A 17095-nucleotide genomic window follows, 5' to 3' on the forward strand; every position below is an offset into this window, starting at 1 on the left:
TTTCAAATTATTTTCACGCAATTTTTCAAAAACTTTTTTCAAATTTACAATATGCTCCTGAAGGGATGTCGAGAAGACGATAATGTCGTCCATATATACAAGACAGATTTTATTTTGTAGATCCTTCAGGACGTTATCCATCACGCGTTGAAAAGTCGCTGGAGCATTTTTGAGTCCAAAAGGCATGCGTAGATATTCGTAATGCCCGTTTTCAACGTTAAATGCTGTTTTTTTAACATCATCTGGGTGCATTTCAATTTGATGAAACCCGCTCGCCAGATCTAAAGTTGAAAAATACTGACAACGACCTAATTTGTCTAAAATATCGGATATATGTGGTATAGGATATTTGTCATCGATGGTACGATCGTTAATTTTCCGATAGTCTACACATATGCGCCATTTCCTCTTTCCGGACGCATCCAATTTTTTAGGAACCACCCAAATTGGGGAGGACCATGGTGAATCGCTTGGTCTAATTATTCCTTGTTTTAGCATATCGTTAATTTGACGTTCTACTTCTGGTTTATGGATGAACGGATAGCGATAAGACTTGGTGTAAACTGGTGATTCGTCAACTGTTTTAATTCTGTGTTTTACTTGATTAGTGAAAGTGAGAGGAGAGTTTTCACGGTGAAAAATGTCGGTGAACGATCGACATAATTTTTCGATATGATATTTTTCTTCCACGTTCATATGGGATGTTCGAATCAAGTTTGTGATTTCATTTCTATTATTAAATTCATTCGGGGTACTTTCAATGGAAACATTGTAGATCTCAAAATTAGTAGAATGACATGATTCGACTGGTATTGGTTCGAAAAGTTGAATATCTTGAATTTCGTCACTTAAATTTTGAATTTCTACAGTAGCGTATCCATTGATTGCAGTAGTTACACATGCTGGAATTTTACATTTAAGAATTTTTGTGTCTATTATTATGATGTCCCCATTTTGAACATTTACTGGTATTTTAAAAGTTTCAACACTGCAAGGTTCGACTTGAGCATAAAATAAGAGTTTAGATTTTGATTCGTAATGAGATAAAGGTAGTTCTGCATCTGGTGTTGAAAGAACGTACTTTTGAAGATCTAATTTTACATTCATGTCTTTGAGAGTTTCATAGCCTATAAGGCCATCAAAGAAATGATGAAATTTAAAGATATAAAATTTCATATTTTTATGAGATGCAAATTCATTAAAAGCTGGAATTTCAATACAATAATCCCTGTTGGTAGTTTGGAAAATTGATGAAACAGTAAAAGGTTCTTTCTTTACAAAATTTTGAAAATATTTTTCTGCTATATCAGGGTTAATAAACGATTTTGTTGCACCAGTATCGATTAATAGCTTGAGAGGTGGGTTTGTTATTTTTACATATGGCAGATCTTTTTTGTCATAGATAGAATGTATCTCTATGAACCCTTTTTGCGTAACACGACCTCTTGAAAATTTTGATCTAAAGAATTTTCAGATTCAATTACTTCAGACGTTTCTGCAATATTTTCAGGAAAATCAATTTCAAGATTACTTGCAGATTCTGGCTGGTCCATATTTTGATAATAATAATACTCAGCGTTTTCGCAAGAAGTAGATGGGTCTGATACATCGTAGTAATAATAATAAGGATTAGGATCGGCTGTTATATTATTAACTTGAAATGGGTTTTGTGGTCTAAAAGGCTTAATAGTTCCATGAGATATGCCACTCATTGGAACTGGTTTTGGCAGATATTGAGCTCTCTGTGGATTTGGTTTCCACACGTTAGTTGGGTTTCTTGGAGGGCCAAAAACTTGACGATTTGTTGGAAAATGTTGAGGGGGTACTGGTCTCGGTTGAATATTAATTGGTCCACGAGGGAACGATGCTTGATTTTGAGGCATAAATTGCTGAGGTTGTGTATTATTGTAATTAGGCAAATATTGGTAATTTGGTAAAATAAGTTTTGATGAGGATTATTACTGGTCCTAATCTGATGTTTAGGTTTGAACTGATTTTGATTTCCTTCAAAACGATTTAGATTTTGAATATGCCTGATATTACTTTCAGAAATTATATATTGTCTAGCTTCAGCTAAATCTTTTGGTTTCATTGCTCGAACTGTTGACCCTAATGGTTCCTTTAATCCTGCTAAAAATATTTTTAAAGCATGCAGATTATAAAAATCCTTTTTCACTCTGAATGTATTAATATCAGTTGTATCAGTATGGGTATCGACATAGTTATGTAAAGCACTTAAATTAGACATTACACGGGTATAAAATTGTAAAGAAGATTCATTGGCATGTTGTCTCAATTGATCTAAATCAAATAGTAAACCATTTTCGTCACGTTGATCTCCAAAATGAGCAATTAATGCACTTTTAACAGTTTTCCAATCTTTAGAAACACAAATACTGTATACTTCTCGGGCTTTTCCGATTAATTTTGCATAAATACCGTATATTAATGTAAGATTTTGAACACAATCAACTATCTCGCTGTTCCAGTAAGTAATAATCAGCTTATTACTGGTTTCTAAATAACTAGATAGTTCTAGAGGATTGCCATCAAATTTTGGGACGATATCTAAGAGTTTAGTATCAAAAACTGGTGGAGCCATTATTGGTAAACTTTTAGTAATAGTAAGGTTACTAAATAAATTTTCTAAAACTAAATGATCGTTTTCTGCAATAGAAATCGGTTGCTCTAAACCTAACTCGTTTTCACTGTTTTCCAAAGTGGAATCAGAAGAATTCGAGGAGAATGACATAGACAGGAAAAATAGATATAATCAAGGATAACTTACAGGAAGGAAGCCTTCATTCTTCTTTCTGCTGGTCGTACCGGTTTCTTCTATCTACCTTACGCACTACTTGTCCCGACGAACACGTTGAACAATGTTTCCGGTCCACTTTCTTAATAATACAAGTTCGATTTTCGAATAAACGGTTGAAACCGACGAGATTTTCGCGATGAAATCCCTTTCGAAATCCTACCGACTGCGCCACTTTATGTTACTGGTTATTTGTAAAACCTTTTTAAAAAAGATTATTTTATTAAAATAGTTACAAAATTAAAAATACTCATAAAACAAAATAGATGTTAATACAATAAAGTCTATGTCCATTCTGAATAGTGATTCCGGGGCCCGATGGATGGTCGCCGCAAAACTCCTGAGCTGGCAATATGCAGGAGTGGTCAAATATGCATAGTCTGCATAGTCAGGTGAAGACACACACATAACTAGGCTATTATTTCAAGTGTGACTATGATGATACACTATCTTTTTATAAAACATATCGAGGTCTTGATTGCTTAGATTGGATTTCAAACGAAATGCAAACTCCATCAAAATTGGTTAAATCTAAAATAAAAATATTATTCCAATGGATCTTAGTAGTGACTATGATAAGAAGAATGGGCATTGTCATATTTGTGAAAAAATATTTAACGCAAGTGACATTGTCGTTCGCGATCATTATCATTTCACGGGGAAAATTAGAGGTCTGAGCCATCAAGCCTGCAATTTAAACTTTGAAACACAATTTGTAATTCCAGTTTTTTTTCGTTGCTTATCTGGGTATGATTCTCATTACCTTATTAAAAAATTTGGGGAAAATGAGAGGATTACCGTTCTACCTCTTAACAAGGAAAAATATATTTCCTTCACGATCTACAATTCTGAAACTAATCTCAAGTTTCGCTTTGTAGATTCTTTGAGATCTTTAAATGCATCATTAAGTGAATTAGTGTCTACACTGGATCCTGCTGATTTACAAATAACAAAAAAAGAATTTTACGTGACCGAGAACCAATTTACTCTATCAACAAGAAAAGGTGTTTTCTGTTACGATTACATTGACCATATAGATAAGTTGCAGGAAACTGCTTTACCAAGCAAAGAAAAAATTTACAGTCAGCTCAATGATGAAAACATTAGTGATGAAGATTATTACCATGCCCAAACTGTTTGGACAAGTTTTAACATTGAAAATTTGGGGCAGTATTCAGATTTATATCTTAAAACAGATGTTTTATTATTAGCAGATGTTTTTGAAAATTTTCGAAGTAATTGTCATACCATCTACGGATTAGACCCTAGTTGGTATTACACATTGCCTGGATACACCTGGGACTGTATGCTAAAATATACCAAATGTAAACTCCGGTTACTTAAAGATATCGATCAAATTATGTTTATTGAAAATGGTCTACGCGGGGGAATTTCACAATGTTGCAATCGTTATTCTGAGGCAAACAATAAATTTATGGAAAATTTTGATAGCTCAAAACCATCCACTTATTTATTATATTTGGATGTAAACAACTTATATGGCTGGGCAATGTGCCAATATTTGCCTTATGATAACTTTGAATGGATGGAAGATTGTAATTTTGATGTGTGCAGCATCGATGATAATTCAGACATTGGGTATATTTTAGAAGTGGACTTGGATTATCCTGAACATCTCCATGATTTACACAAAGATTTGCCGTTTTGTCCTGAACATCAAACTCCATCTGACTCAAAACTGCCGAAACTTTTAACTACTTTTTATAAGAAAGAAAAATATGTCATTCATTACAAAAATTTAAAACAAGCGTTGAATCATGGAATTCAACTCAAAAAAATTCATCGTATTTTAAAATTTAGTCAATCTCCTTGGTTAAAACCATATATTGATTTAAACACCAAATTACGAACCGAAGCCACAACTGGTTTCGCAAAAAATCTTTTTAAACTGATGAATAACGCAGTTTTTGGTAAAACAATGGAAAATATTAGAAAACACAGGATTGTCAAATTAGTTAACCGCCGGTATGGCAGGTATGGAGCTAAAAATCTGATTTCCAGTCCAAATTTTCATAGTGTTGTAAAATTTACTGAAAATTTAGTGGCTATTGAGATGAAAAAAACTAAACTTGTTTTTAACAAACCACTTTATGTAGGTATGACCATATTAGATCTTTCCAAAACCATCATGTATGATTTTCATTATAGCTACATACTTTACAAAGTGCCTCAGAATAATCTTAAATTAATGTATATCGACACTGACAGTTTTATATATGAAATTACATGTGATAACGCCTATGCGGAAATCATCAAAACTGATTTGCAATATTTCGATACTAGCGATTACCCTAAAGACAACATCTATGGGATTCCTCAAGCTAACAAGAAAGTTTTCTTAAGTCTTATGAAAGATGAAACTGCTGGGCGACGATGATTATTACTCATTTCGTAGGTTTACGATCTAAAATGTATTCATACAGTGTGACCCATTTAGAATGGAAACACCCCTATAAAATTTTAGGTTATTAACCGATTTCAATGATTTTTTTTTTGAAATAATTAGGAATGAAATGTCTATTACGGGAGAAAATTTTAAATATTTATTTCAGTTTTCAGGTCATATTACGATACTTTTTCTTGATAGAAAATGGAGAATTTTTATTAGCGATTTTTTTATTGAAAAAATTACTACGCCACTGGATCTATCTTCTTCTTCTTCTTGTGGTTCCTATCCGTTACGGATGTTGGCAATCAGCATGGCGAGCCTAACCTTGTTTACGGCAATGCGGAAGAGTTCGGTTGATGTTTTTCCGGTCCACTTCCTGAGGTTATGCAGCCAAGATATTCTTCTCCTTCCTGGACCTCTTCTTCCATTGATTTTTCCCTGGATGATTGTCTGGAGTAAGGAGTACCTGGAGTCGTTTCTCATGATGTGGCCCAGATATTGCAGTTTTCGGATCTTGATGGTGTTCATAATTTCTTTTTGTTTATTCATCCTTCTTAGTACCTCTTCATTAGTGATATGTTCGGTCCATGATATCCTCATCATTCTTCGATAGAGTCGCATTTCGAAGGCTTCTATTTTCTTGGATGTGCTTTCATTGAGTGTCCAAGATTCCGTCCCGTATAAGAGGATAGAAAAGATGTAACATCTGAGAAGTCTCATTTTTGTTTCCAGTGTAAGATCATGGCTTCTGAAGAGTTTGCTCATTTTGTTGTAGGCGGCTGTGGCTTTGGCGATTCGTGATTTGATTTCTTGAGTTGCGTCCCAGTTCTCGTTTATACGTGTTCCCAGGTACGTGATGTGTGGTACTCTCTCTATTGGTTGGTTGTTGATGGATAACTGGATGTTGTCAATCTTGTTCTTGCTAATGACCATAATTTTGGTCTTTTGTATGTTTATGTCCAAACCATATTCCTTACTAACTCTTGCTATTTTGTTGATAAGTTGTTGTAGTGCTTGTGGGCTATCTGCGAACACGATGGTGTCGTCCGCGTATCTTATATTACTCAATTTCTTCCCATTTATTGAGATGCCCTCCTCTTCTTCGTCGTCGAGCGCCTCTTTAAAAATCTGCTCGGAGTATATGTTGAATAGCAGGGGTGAGAGTACACAGCCCTGCCTCACTCCTCGCATTATTTTGACGGCCTCAGTTGTTTCTCCGTCGACTCTTATTGATGCCGACTGGCCCCAGTACAAGCTACTTATGATATTCAGGTCATTGGTATCGATCCCTGTCTTCTTTAATATTTCCATCATTTTGCCATGTTGAACCCGGTCAAATGCTTTGGCGTAGTCAATTAAACAACAGTAAACGTCAAGGTTAACGTCTCTGCATCTCTGGACAAGGACTTGGACAGCAAAGAGTGCTTCTCTGTACTGGATCTATAGTGCTTTCAAATAGCTGTGACCAAAATTTCATGAAAATCCATTCATTAATAACAAAGTTATGACAAATTAAAATTCAAAAATCCTCTAAGCTAACGGTCACAAAAGAACACCCTGCATCAACTGTTGCCATAGAAATGGTGTTACTATTTACTTGTTTATTATTACTTATTAATAAATTAATTTCTAAAAAAAAAAATCAAAAAAAAAAAAATCAAAAAAAAAAAATTAAAAAAAATCAAAAAAAAAAAATCAAAAAAAAATAAAAAAAAAATTTGGTCACAGCTATTTGAAAGCACTATAGATCCAGTGGCGTAGTAATTTTTTCAATAAAAAAATCGCTAATAAAAATTCTCCATTTTCTATCAAGAAAAAGTCTCGTAATATGACCTGAAAACTGAAATAAATATTTAAAATTTTCTCCCATAATAGACATTTCATTCCTAATTATTTCAAAAAAAAAATCATTGCAATCGGTTAATAACCTAAAATTTTATAGGGGTGTTTCCGTTCTAAATGGGTCACACTGTATAAACTTGACAATACAAAATGTGTTAAAAAATTAAAAGGTATTAAATATCAAATTGTAAAAAATAAAATCACTTTTGATGACTATGTAAAATGTTTAAAATTTGGCGAAAATAAAATTGTTAAACAAAGAACTATCCAATCAATTAAACATAATATATTTAGTTGTAATGAAATTAAGTTAGCATTAAATTCATGTGACGATAAAAGGTTTTTAATGAATGACTGTTACAATACCCTTCCGTGGGGACACTATAAAATGAAAAAATAATGTTCAATAGTTATAAGAGCGTTTTTCTGTAAGGAAAAAACAATGTTGCTGCTGCTGCTGTAAGAGAGTTTTTGTGGAAAATAAAGAACCAAAAGTATAAAAACACATTCGTTTTATTGTCTACCTCGCATATAATGTAAAACTGCAGTAACCAATAAAAATAGAGATAAGGTAATTGTTGTGGTACACCAAAATATATCAATCCACAAACACGCTTCACCACAATCACTTGTCGCAACTAGTTGTGTCAGGTTTCGCCAACCGGTATCGCCGTGTGTTCGATTTGGGTACCAAATCCTCAGCTGATAGTGAGTGGCATTAGGCGGCACCGTTGCTGACACAATTAAGTCATTTTTGCTCATCTTCACCCATCTATCAGGCCAGCTGTCATTCATCTTATCGAAACACACGTATACATCAGGATTCTTTTCAGGTTGATACACGTATAGAACATTGTTGATTATTGCAGTGAGAATTAAAAAAGTTGGATGTAACAGAGCCATGTTACTAGAACGAATGGGAAATGTAATTAACATCGCACTCTATTTATATGTTTATACACTATATTTATCAAACATTTCAGAGACACACATTAGCGTTAAATTCATGTGACGATAAAAGGTTTTTATTGAATGATTGTTACAATAGCCTTCCGTGGGGGGGTACTAACAAAAAAACAATGTTGCTGCTGCTGCTGTAAGAGAGTTTTTGTGGAAAAAATAAAGAACCAAAAGCATAAAAAACACATTTATTCTTCTCGTGCTCCCCATAATTTTATCATTTCTAAACGTTTATGTATATTGTTGCCCCAAAAACAAGAAAAATTTAAATTATAAGCGTTTGTAGCTTTACAACACACATCGCAATTCATATGAAAAAAGTCATGATCATGCACTAGCAAAAAAGACACTCCCTTGTAGTGATAAGCAACTTTTTTGTAAAACTCATCAACAAAACCTTCATGACATTCAAGGCAAATATTCATAATTAAATTTATAGATCTTATCTCAAGAACATAATGGAAATTAGAAAACACTATTGATTCATGGTGTTGTACAGCACGATTCCATAACCACCAATCCTTATCGCGTTGATTAACAACTCCAGTAATATTTTGGACACGCTTGTCAACTGGAGCTTCATAGAAATCACTCACTTCCTTTATTCTTAATGTTACGTCAATATTTGGATTATAAGTGCAACAGTTATACGTCTCACTTACGACATCTTCTCCTATTTCGTCTTCTAAGGCGCTGTCGTTATTATTTTGGTTTTCTTCTTCAATCACTTCGTCTGGCTGGATTTCTGGTGGTGTAACAATGTTGCACAACTCGTCGAGGGCTTCAGCACAATCACTAATGGCAGGTGACTTAGACATTGTTTTTGTTGTATCTTAGCTGCTGCTTTTAAACTGGCTTGGAAGAAAAACTCTGTTTATTTTTACTACCGCTTTCGCTTATGCTTTTATATGCAGTTGTGACCGAAGGAAAGGGAGATAGGACATTACCAAAACATATTTTTGTTACTTTTGAATATATTTTTGTGGTCAGATTCACGAAAAATAAGCGAAAAACAATTATGCATTGATAGTGGAAAAGTGCAGCGTTAAAATATGGGCTGATAGGACATTAATAAAACCATGATTTGTTGCTTTTAAATATATTTTTGCGGGCAGATACATGAAAAATAAGCGGAAATCAACAATTATGCGTTGATAGTGGGGAAAAGTGCAGCGCCAAATATGGACTGATAGGACATTAACAAAAGCAAAATTTGTTGTATTTGAACATATTTTTGCAGCTAAATACCTAATTACATGAAAAATAAGCGTAAAAATTACTATGTAGTGACCCTGGTCAGAACGACGACATTGGACAAGTGACATTTGACAAGTGACAGGTGGGGGGCTCGGGGCCCCACGTGACGTCACCACCACACCAATTTGGGGCTACACAGGGCTCCGGGCGGAGCTCCACTGGGGCCCCGTCACCACCCACGCTAAACACGAGCGCCTCGCGCCTTCACCATTTCATCAAAATGAGCCAGAATCCCTATTGCTATACTACTTACAACCTATTCCTGATAAAAGATGTAGGCGGCAGGGAAACATACATTTGGTGGAATTCATGAAAGACAAACAAAAATCTCGCTACAAGTGCCGTTTACCTAACTGCTATAAACTTATCTTTGCTAAATGTAAATGTGATGCCCCGGGAAAATATTAGCAATTTTCTTTTGTTTATTTTTCAAAGTCAAAATTGTAATCAAAATTAAATTAAAACTTACGGAATTAGTTTGAGGCACATCTGAACACTACTAGACACAACACTTAAAAGAAAGACTAGTTTGAAAGAAAAATCTGACTTCAAATCCTAAGCCAAACCTCTAAGACATATAATTGGCCAGCGTCGTTAATCCAGAAGCGGGGATATATTTCTATTAGTAGGTGATTATAAGGAATTTTTCCAAGTCATACTGTCGCCACAAATTCTCACCTTTTTGACCCCAAGCAAAAATGATTTATTGCCTGCAGCTGCAGGAAAAAAATTATTATTATTTATTGCACTCGGCGACATGTTTATGAAATTCCACCTTTTGACCTGTCGCATTCCTGCTCACAGAATGATGTAAATTTCGTAGTATAAATATTCCCACTATTTTGGCAGTCAGTCAGAAACGGGCAGTCAAAACTGAAACGTCGTCAAGTCGAAGACAAGTGTGAAAAATCGGTTAAAGTCCAAAAAAGACCTAATGGGGTCAAGTTCTAGTCATGTTCAGTAGTGCAAAATAAGTTCTACCAAAATTCTTCAGAGTGCAAGATTTGTGAAACTAAGGTGTTTGGAAAACCCTTCAAAATTCTCGTAAAGAAACCTCGTAGCCGCTTGACCTAAAGCCTGTCACTTCAACTCAACTCAACATGTCCAGAAGGTACGTTTAAGCCAGAATTGCTCACTAGACCTAAGTCTTTGGTACCGAACCGTACCTAGCTGAGTAATTATCTATGCTTTTGGAATCTGAATAAATGTTTGATCCAAGATTGGTGGTTGTGTCATTTAGGGTATAGCGCTTGCCCCTCGAACTCCAGAAAATAAGCTTGTAAGACCCAAAATTGGAAGAAGGCATTTTTGGCCCATTACATTTGGTGTCAGGTGTGGGGTTGTTAAAACTATCCTAGAGGAAACAAAGGGTAGAAGGGGTAAGTTATACTTAAATTAAAAGATAAAAAAAAATCCAAAAGCTATCCCTAAACATGGAGAGAAGAGGTAGAGGACCAGAACAACAAGCCAACCGCGATGACCAGCAGCCGACTAACCCCGTGGTTAATAATGGAGCAGTTATGTGCTTAGATATAGTACCAACATACGACGGACAAGGCTCAATTGGAGACTTTATGTCAATTATTGAAGAAACAGGTATTTTAGCTAATTGGAGTGACCGACAGAAAACTTGCATTGTCAGGCTTAAGTTACGTGGTAAAGCCAAACAACTTATTGATTCGGAACCTGAACTGCAAACTACCGCAGATTGGGCTAAGCTTAAGCAGGAATTACGAACGCAGTTTAGCCGCCCTTGTGTGAAAGGATCCGCCATTAAAAACTTCATTGTGTGCCGCCAACGCATAGGAGAAACCTGTCGTCAATATCTCACCCGTCTGAAGCTGCTTGTGGGACTGCAGACTGGAGGTGCTACGGATGACGCCGCTGACCGACGTAAACTGGAAAAGGACATCTCCACACAATTTGTATTCGGCTTAGTGCATCCCTTAAAACAACGGGTACTTAGTAAAAACCCAAGCAACTTGACAGCAGCGTTAGAGTGTGCCGAGCAAGAGGAAAGTATAGAGAATCTAATTCATTCATCCACCAGCCGAGAGTGTCGAGCCGTCAAATTGAACCAACAAAACGTACAGCCTAAAAAGTATTATTATAATATTTGCAAGAAGCCAGGACACACGGACAACTACTGCCGAAATGCAAATTCCCGAAATCTCCGTCAGGTTCGAACGAGAAATAACTTATGCTTTAAGTGTAACAAACCAGGGCACTACCAACGAGACTGTCCTGATACTAGACGAGCAACTCAAGTTTACAATAACCAAAATAGAAATACTTCTGTAAGGGCCAGAAATACAACCACTAGCAATCAGCAACAACGAACCTGCTTTAGATGTAACCAACCAGGACATTTTGCTAGAGAATGCACCGCCGAAATTGGGTCTTTAAATTTAAACTCCGACGCAGCCGCTTCCCAGCCCCGAAGCCCGGCTGCCATGGAGGCAACGTGGGAATAAGTGAAAGTGTTAGTGTAGGGATAAACATTTGCGAGTGGAAGAGAATCTCCAGGCCCTGCAATGTTGCTAAGGTAACAATAGCTGAAAAGTTATATTGGGCGCTGATAGATTCTGGAGCTGTTTTATCCCTAGTTAAACCCTCAGTTGCTCAGGGGTTTATACCGTTACAAAATAGTGGAATTAACTTAGTGGATATTCAGGGAAATAGTATTCCCATTTTAGGAAGCACTAAAATGGGAATACTATTGGGTCTCGATTTTTTGCATAAACATGGTGCAACTATTGATTGGGGAAGAGGAGAAATGGTACTCCTAGGAGAAAAACTATTTCTATATGAAGAGAATTTGGGGAGTTTATATGGGACTTTAAATGGACCACAAGTACAGAATCAGACGCATTCACACACTGCTATCTCCAACGATCATTCATCGTTGCTACCAACAACGAGGGATGTGGGCCTTCAAACGATTGGTAGTCGTTTGGAAGCAATGGAAAAATCAAACTCAGAAAAGCATGGATGTTCTGAGGGCAAACTTGTATCTTCCGGTGATTTTAAAATGAATTCACGAGCTGCCGAAATGGAAGGCTTCGAAGTCCGGGGAGAATTTTTCGATGAGACTCATTATGTGGAAAATGAGGGAAAATCGTGGAAAATTTTATTAGAGGAAGATTTAATTATTCCCCCAAGAAGTGAGGTGATTTGTTTAGCTAGTATAGCTGATTCTTCAAGAGTTACGACTCAGCATGTTGTCATAGAGCCATGTGAAGATTCTCAGCAGGGATTACTAGTTGCGAGAAGTCTCTGTAAAAAGGGCGACAAGGTGCCTGTGAGGCTCATGAATGTATCAGATAAAGATATGCTGGTACAGCGAAGACAAAGGATAGCAGACGCCTTTGAAGTGGATATTGAGAATAAGCCTGATGTACAAGAGCAAGCTATTAGAAAAGTAAATTTAGAAAGTACCCAAGTAATGTTAAAGCAATTGAATCTGGAAGACGTCAAAAGCGACGACAAAGCCAAACTAAAATGATTGGTTGTAGAATTTATAGATACTTTCCATTCTCCTGACCAAAAGTTGACTTGTACGACAAAAGTGACACACCGTATCATCACTGAAAACGTACCGCCGATAATAAAGAGGCCATACCGAGTACCGTATCATCGACAACCAATAGGGTAAACAGTACAGTTGTTGGCACCCCGCGAGTTATTGGCACTTGTACGAATTTTTCACCAATTATAAGCGTTCAGCTCAATTTATTCGATTGCTGGAATTTTTCCGCAATCCGGCAACATGCTTACTACTTCATCTGTCATTTACTTTCGCGCGCTTTTGATCAGTTGTAACATGGTGGTATCGACTTGTGTTGCATAGGACGTGCTGCGAATTAAAGGTGAGTTTCTAATCATTTTCTTTAGATCACAGCCACCCAAAACAATGACAAAATCATGTATGTAATGTATTTTATAGTGTTCTTTATTTTTTTATCTTTTAGTTGTTATATTATGTCTTAAATAAACACAGAATACCCATTTTTTTCCTGAAAAAATACAATATTTTGGGGGTGTCAACAACTGTATGCGCAAAATGTCTCATTTCAGTTATTGGCCCTAGGGGGCCAATGACTGTAATTTATTAATTTTGAACATTTCACCATTTTCTTTGGTTACTGACATGTTTGCGGTCAACGTTAATGAATAAGATACCTACAATAAAGCACTGAATTAAGTATACAGTTGTTCGCACCATGCCAATGACTCAAAAATTGATATGCCAATTACTGTATCACACTCTGCAAATAATCTGTTTATTGCATTAAATAGATGCAAAACTAATAATTTTAAACAGTTTATTGGATAAACTGATAAACATGATACATGTAGGTATCTACGCAGCTTTTCACCGATTTAAAAAGGGTCTGAAAAATATCTAGGTAGCATAAAATGCACTTAGCGATTCCATTTAAGGGAGGCACCAGGAAGGAGTCTTGACCGAGTCCACCAATAACGTTTTACTGAGAAATTTTGTATCCAGTTCATCGATAATTTATTGCAGTTACTGAATTAAGCGAAGTAAACAATTATTACGTTAAACATAAATTATAATGTGAATCAATTAAATTGTATATTACCAATCTAAAAGTTAGACTCATGTGCGTTAATATATCAGTCTGTAAAAGTTTTTTTTTGTTTTTAGATGCCTAAAGTGTCATTCAATGAGAAATATAATAAGAAATATACTGAAGAATCCCTCCGACAGGAGGAAGAAAATACAATATACCTCGATCTACTCTCCAGTTCAGATTAAGTAATAAACCTAGTAAACTTACTCACGGGCCCCCACCAGTTCTTTCTGAAAAAGAGGAAGGCATATTAGTGGATTGGATAAAAGATAGTGTCCGCAAGGGGTTTCCACAACGAAAAGAAGATGTACAATCCAGCGTTCAGAAATTTCTTGAAGAAAATCCGCGTCCGAATCCCTTCAAAAACAACTATCCGGGAGACGGCTGGTATAAAAGTTTTCTCCGGCGACATCCAACCCTAGTTGAAAGGCAACCAGAAGGTGTGACTTCGGCCAGTGCCAACGTCAGCGGAAAAGACATCGAAATGTGGTTTAAACAGATTGAAAATTATTTACAAGAACACGAATATTTTGATATTCTCCAAGATCCTACCCGCGTATATAATTCGGATCAGACGAATTTCCAATTGTGTCCCAAAACAAAAAACGTAATAGCACCAAGAGGAACCCGTAACGTCTACGAAGTTGACAGAGGACAAGCTAAAAGTACTCTAACTGTGTTATTTACATTCTCTGCTTCCGGCGAAACAACTCCACCAATGGTGGACCACCAACCATATAAAAGACTCCCACAGAATATTTGTGATTCAATCCCAAAACATTGGGGTATCGGTGCCACTCCTAACGGTTGGATGAAAGTGGAATTGTTCTATGAATATATCTCAAAAGTGTTTTACAAACACCTTGAGGCAACAAATGTTACATTTCCCGTAATTTTGTTTGTCGATGGACACTCTACTCATTTGAATTACAAAGTAAGCGAGTTGTGTAAAAAACTGGGTATCATTTTAATTTGCTTATATCCGAATTCTACCAGAGTTCTACAACCGGCAGACGTCTCCGCATTCAAGCCATTAAAATGTTTATGGAAAAAGGCTGTTTTAAATTGGAGACGGGAGAATTCAGCTGCAGCATTGACAAAAGACAAATTCGGGTATATTCTAGAATCGGCTCTAACACATCTAAAGCCACAAGTTGTGCGAAACGGATTTCGCGCCTGCGGACTATATCCCTGGGATAAAAATGCTGTCGATTATTCAAAGTGCTTGGGAAAAAAAAAATGTTTAACTGATAGCCAGATACAATCAACAATCGCAGTAGAACCTAGTGCATTTGAAAAAGTGTTAAACTACGAGGATTTTAAGCGAATAGTGGGTGAAGAAAGAATAAGTATATTTAAACAATTAAGTGAACTAATAACAAATACCGATGATAGCGACTTTACCGTTTTATATAGACTGTACGAGGAATTTCAGGTCAATACAAATGAGAAAGAAAACGCGCACGGTCTAGGAGCTGATATTGAAATATACGAGAACGCAAATACTGAAGAAGTTGTCATGGAATCCTCTAATATTTTTAATATTGTAGACATACCAATTGTATTCGCAACCAGGGGATCGGCAACAGATCTTAATAAGGAAATAATTATAGAAGAGGTGGTTGTAAGTAAAAATAATAATGAGGCACTCTGTAGCCACCAGGTACTCGAAATAGAAGAGAAGGAAAAAACCTTTGAGGAAGTGATTTCACATGACAAAAAGGGATTCAACATAGGAGACGTGAAAAATGATAGGAAAATTGGGTGGACATTAAACAACAGAGAAACAGCAATAAATGGACAAGCATTGGAAGACTACTTAAATTACCCAGAAACACCACAAAGACAAAACAAAAGACAGACCGAGCGGATGTCATTTGTCTTGACTGATATTCAAGTCATTTATCATGACTTTATTCCGTACCGATGCCTCTTCGATGGAATATATTGACGAAAACTAAGGCGGCCTCGAAAGGGCACCATAGTTTCATCAATGCAAACTTTTTGTCCCGGTACATAGGCACTTTTAAAGTTTTGTACAAGTTTATCGAAAACATTGTCTAATTTATGTGTCCGATTTCCAGGAACTGCTTGGTCGTTATCCGCAAAATGCCAAAATCTCAGCAGCATCTCAAAGCGGTTTCGTGGCATGGTGTTTTTAGGTAGTTGAAAGGAAAATAGTTTGCTTGTAGACCAATAGTTGTTAAGCTCTGGAACTTTTACTATGCCCATGTATCCCACCAATCCAATGAACTGTCTCATTTCATTTAGGTCAGTTGGTGTCCAGCGATGTAAATGAGAAAAAGGGGTAATATCGTTTTGTTTCTCAATTGTTTGGGTTGCGTATAAGTTGGTTTCATCGACCATAATTTGTATTATGTCGTTGGTCAAAAAAAGCGAAAAATAATCTATTGGTTCAGCAAGCGCCAATACTCCTGCAATGGTTGGATCCATACCAGTGGTACCAGTAAACGCAAAGTTTTGTTGCCTTCCTACAGGATCAGTCCAAACAATATTTTGGAAAGCATCGTTTATATTGACCGTAGCCCCCGGTCGAGCAGTAATAAGGGGAACTGGCGATGGCGTCGCCCTTGGCGGAGTAGCAGCTACTGGAGAAGGTGGAGAAGGTACACGACGCCGACGGGGTGGGGGTGTAGATGTTCGGCTCTCGTTTTCGCTGCTGATTTCACTATCATCTGGGCTGAAGTTGGGATCATCTCCGGAGTCAGCGTCTTTATCACTCATGTCCACGTCATCATCTTCTTCAAGAGCCGCAGCTAACTCAGCGTCCGTTAGATACTTTTTGGCCATTGTTTTTATGTTTTTAAACACTTACACTTTCAAATAATAGTTTTTATTTAACACTTGCACAAAATTACTGAAGATGTTCACACCTGTAATAAAAAAAAAAAAAATTTAAATGGTGTATCGCCAGGGATACACCTGGCCTAGAGTGAAAAATTTTCAGCACAGGCCAGGTGTATCGCTAGCGATACCCCTAAAAAAAAACTAAAAACAAATACAAATTTTTGGAAAAATATGCCATAGAAGTTCATAAAAGTGCACAAAAGCCACTAACACAACAGTTTATTCGAAATCGCACACTTGGCCTGAGGCAATAAAATCTAAAAATTAGCGTGGCAGTCTAAGTGATATAAAACCTCTCCAGCTACTTTGGCAACATATCCCAATTGGTTTTGGAATAAGGTCGCC

General features: G+C 36.4%; 1 protein-coding gene and 1 long non-coding RNA gene across 2 annotated transcripts in view; one reads left to right on the top strand and one right to left on the bottom strand.

The window, feature by feature from the left end:
* LOC145738023 (uncharacterized) overlaps positions 1-17095 on the bottom strand; it is a 207219-nt gene that overhangs the window by 160511 nt on the left and 29613 nt on the right. The window lies entirely within an intron of this gene.
* LOC145737873 (uncharacterized) lies at positions 13631-15478 on the top strand. The gene is made up of 3 exons (XM_081992714.1): positions 13631-13639; positions 14058-15395; positions 15458-15478. Exons 1-3 carry the CDS (start codon positions 13631-13633, stop codon positions 15476-15478), a joined length of 1368 nt encoding a protein of 455 aa, XP_081848840.1.

This window comes from Ips typographus, linkage group LG14 (assembly GCF_016097725.1).
Source record: "Ips typographus isolate SLU linkage group LG14, UJ_Ityp_2.0, whole genome shotgun sequence".
NCBI classification, from domain to species: domain Eukaryota; kingdom Metazoa; phylum Arthropoda; class Insecta; order Coleoptera; family Curculionidae; genus Ips; species Ips typographus.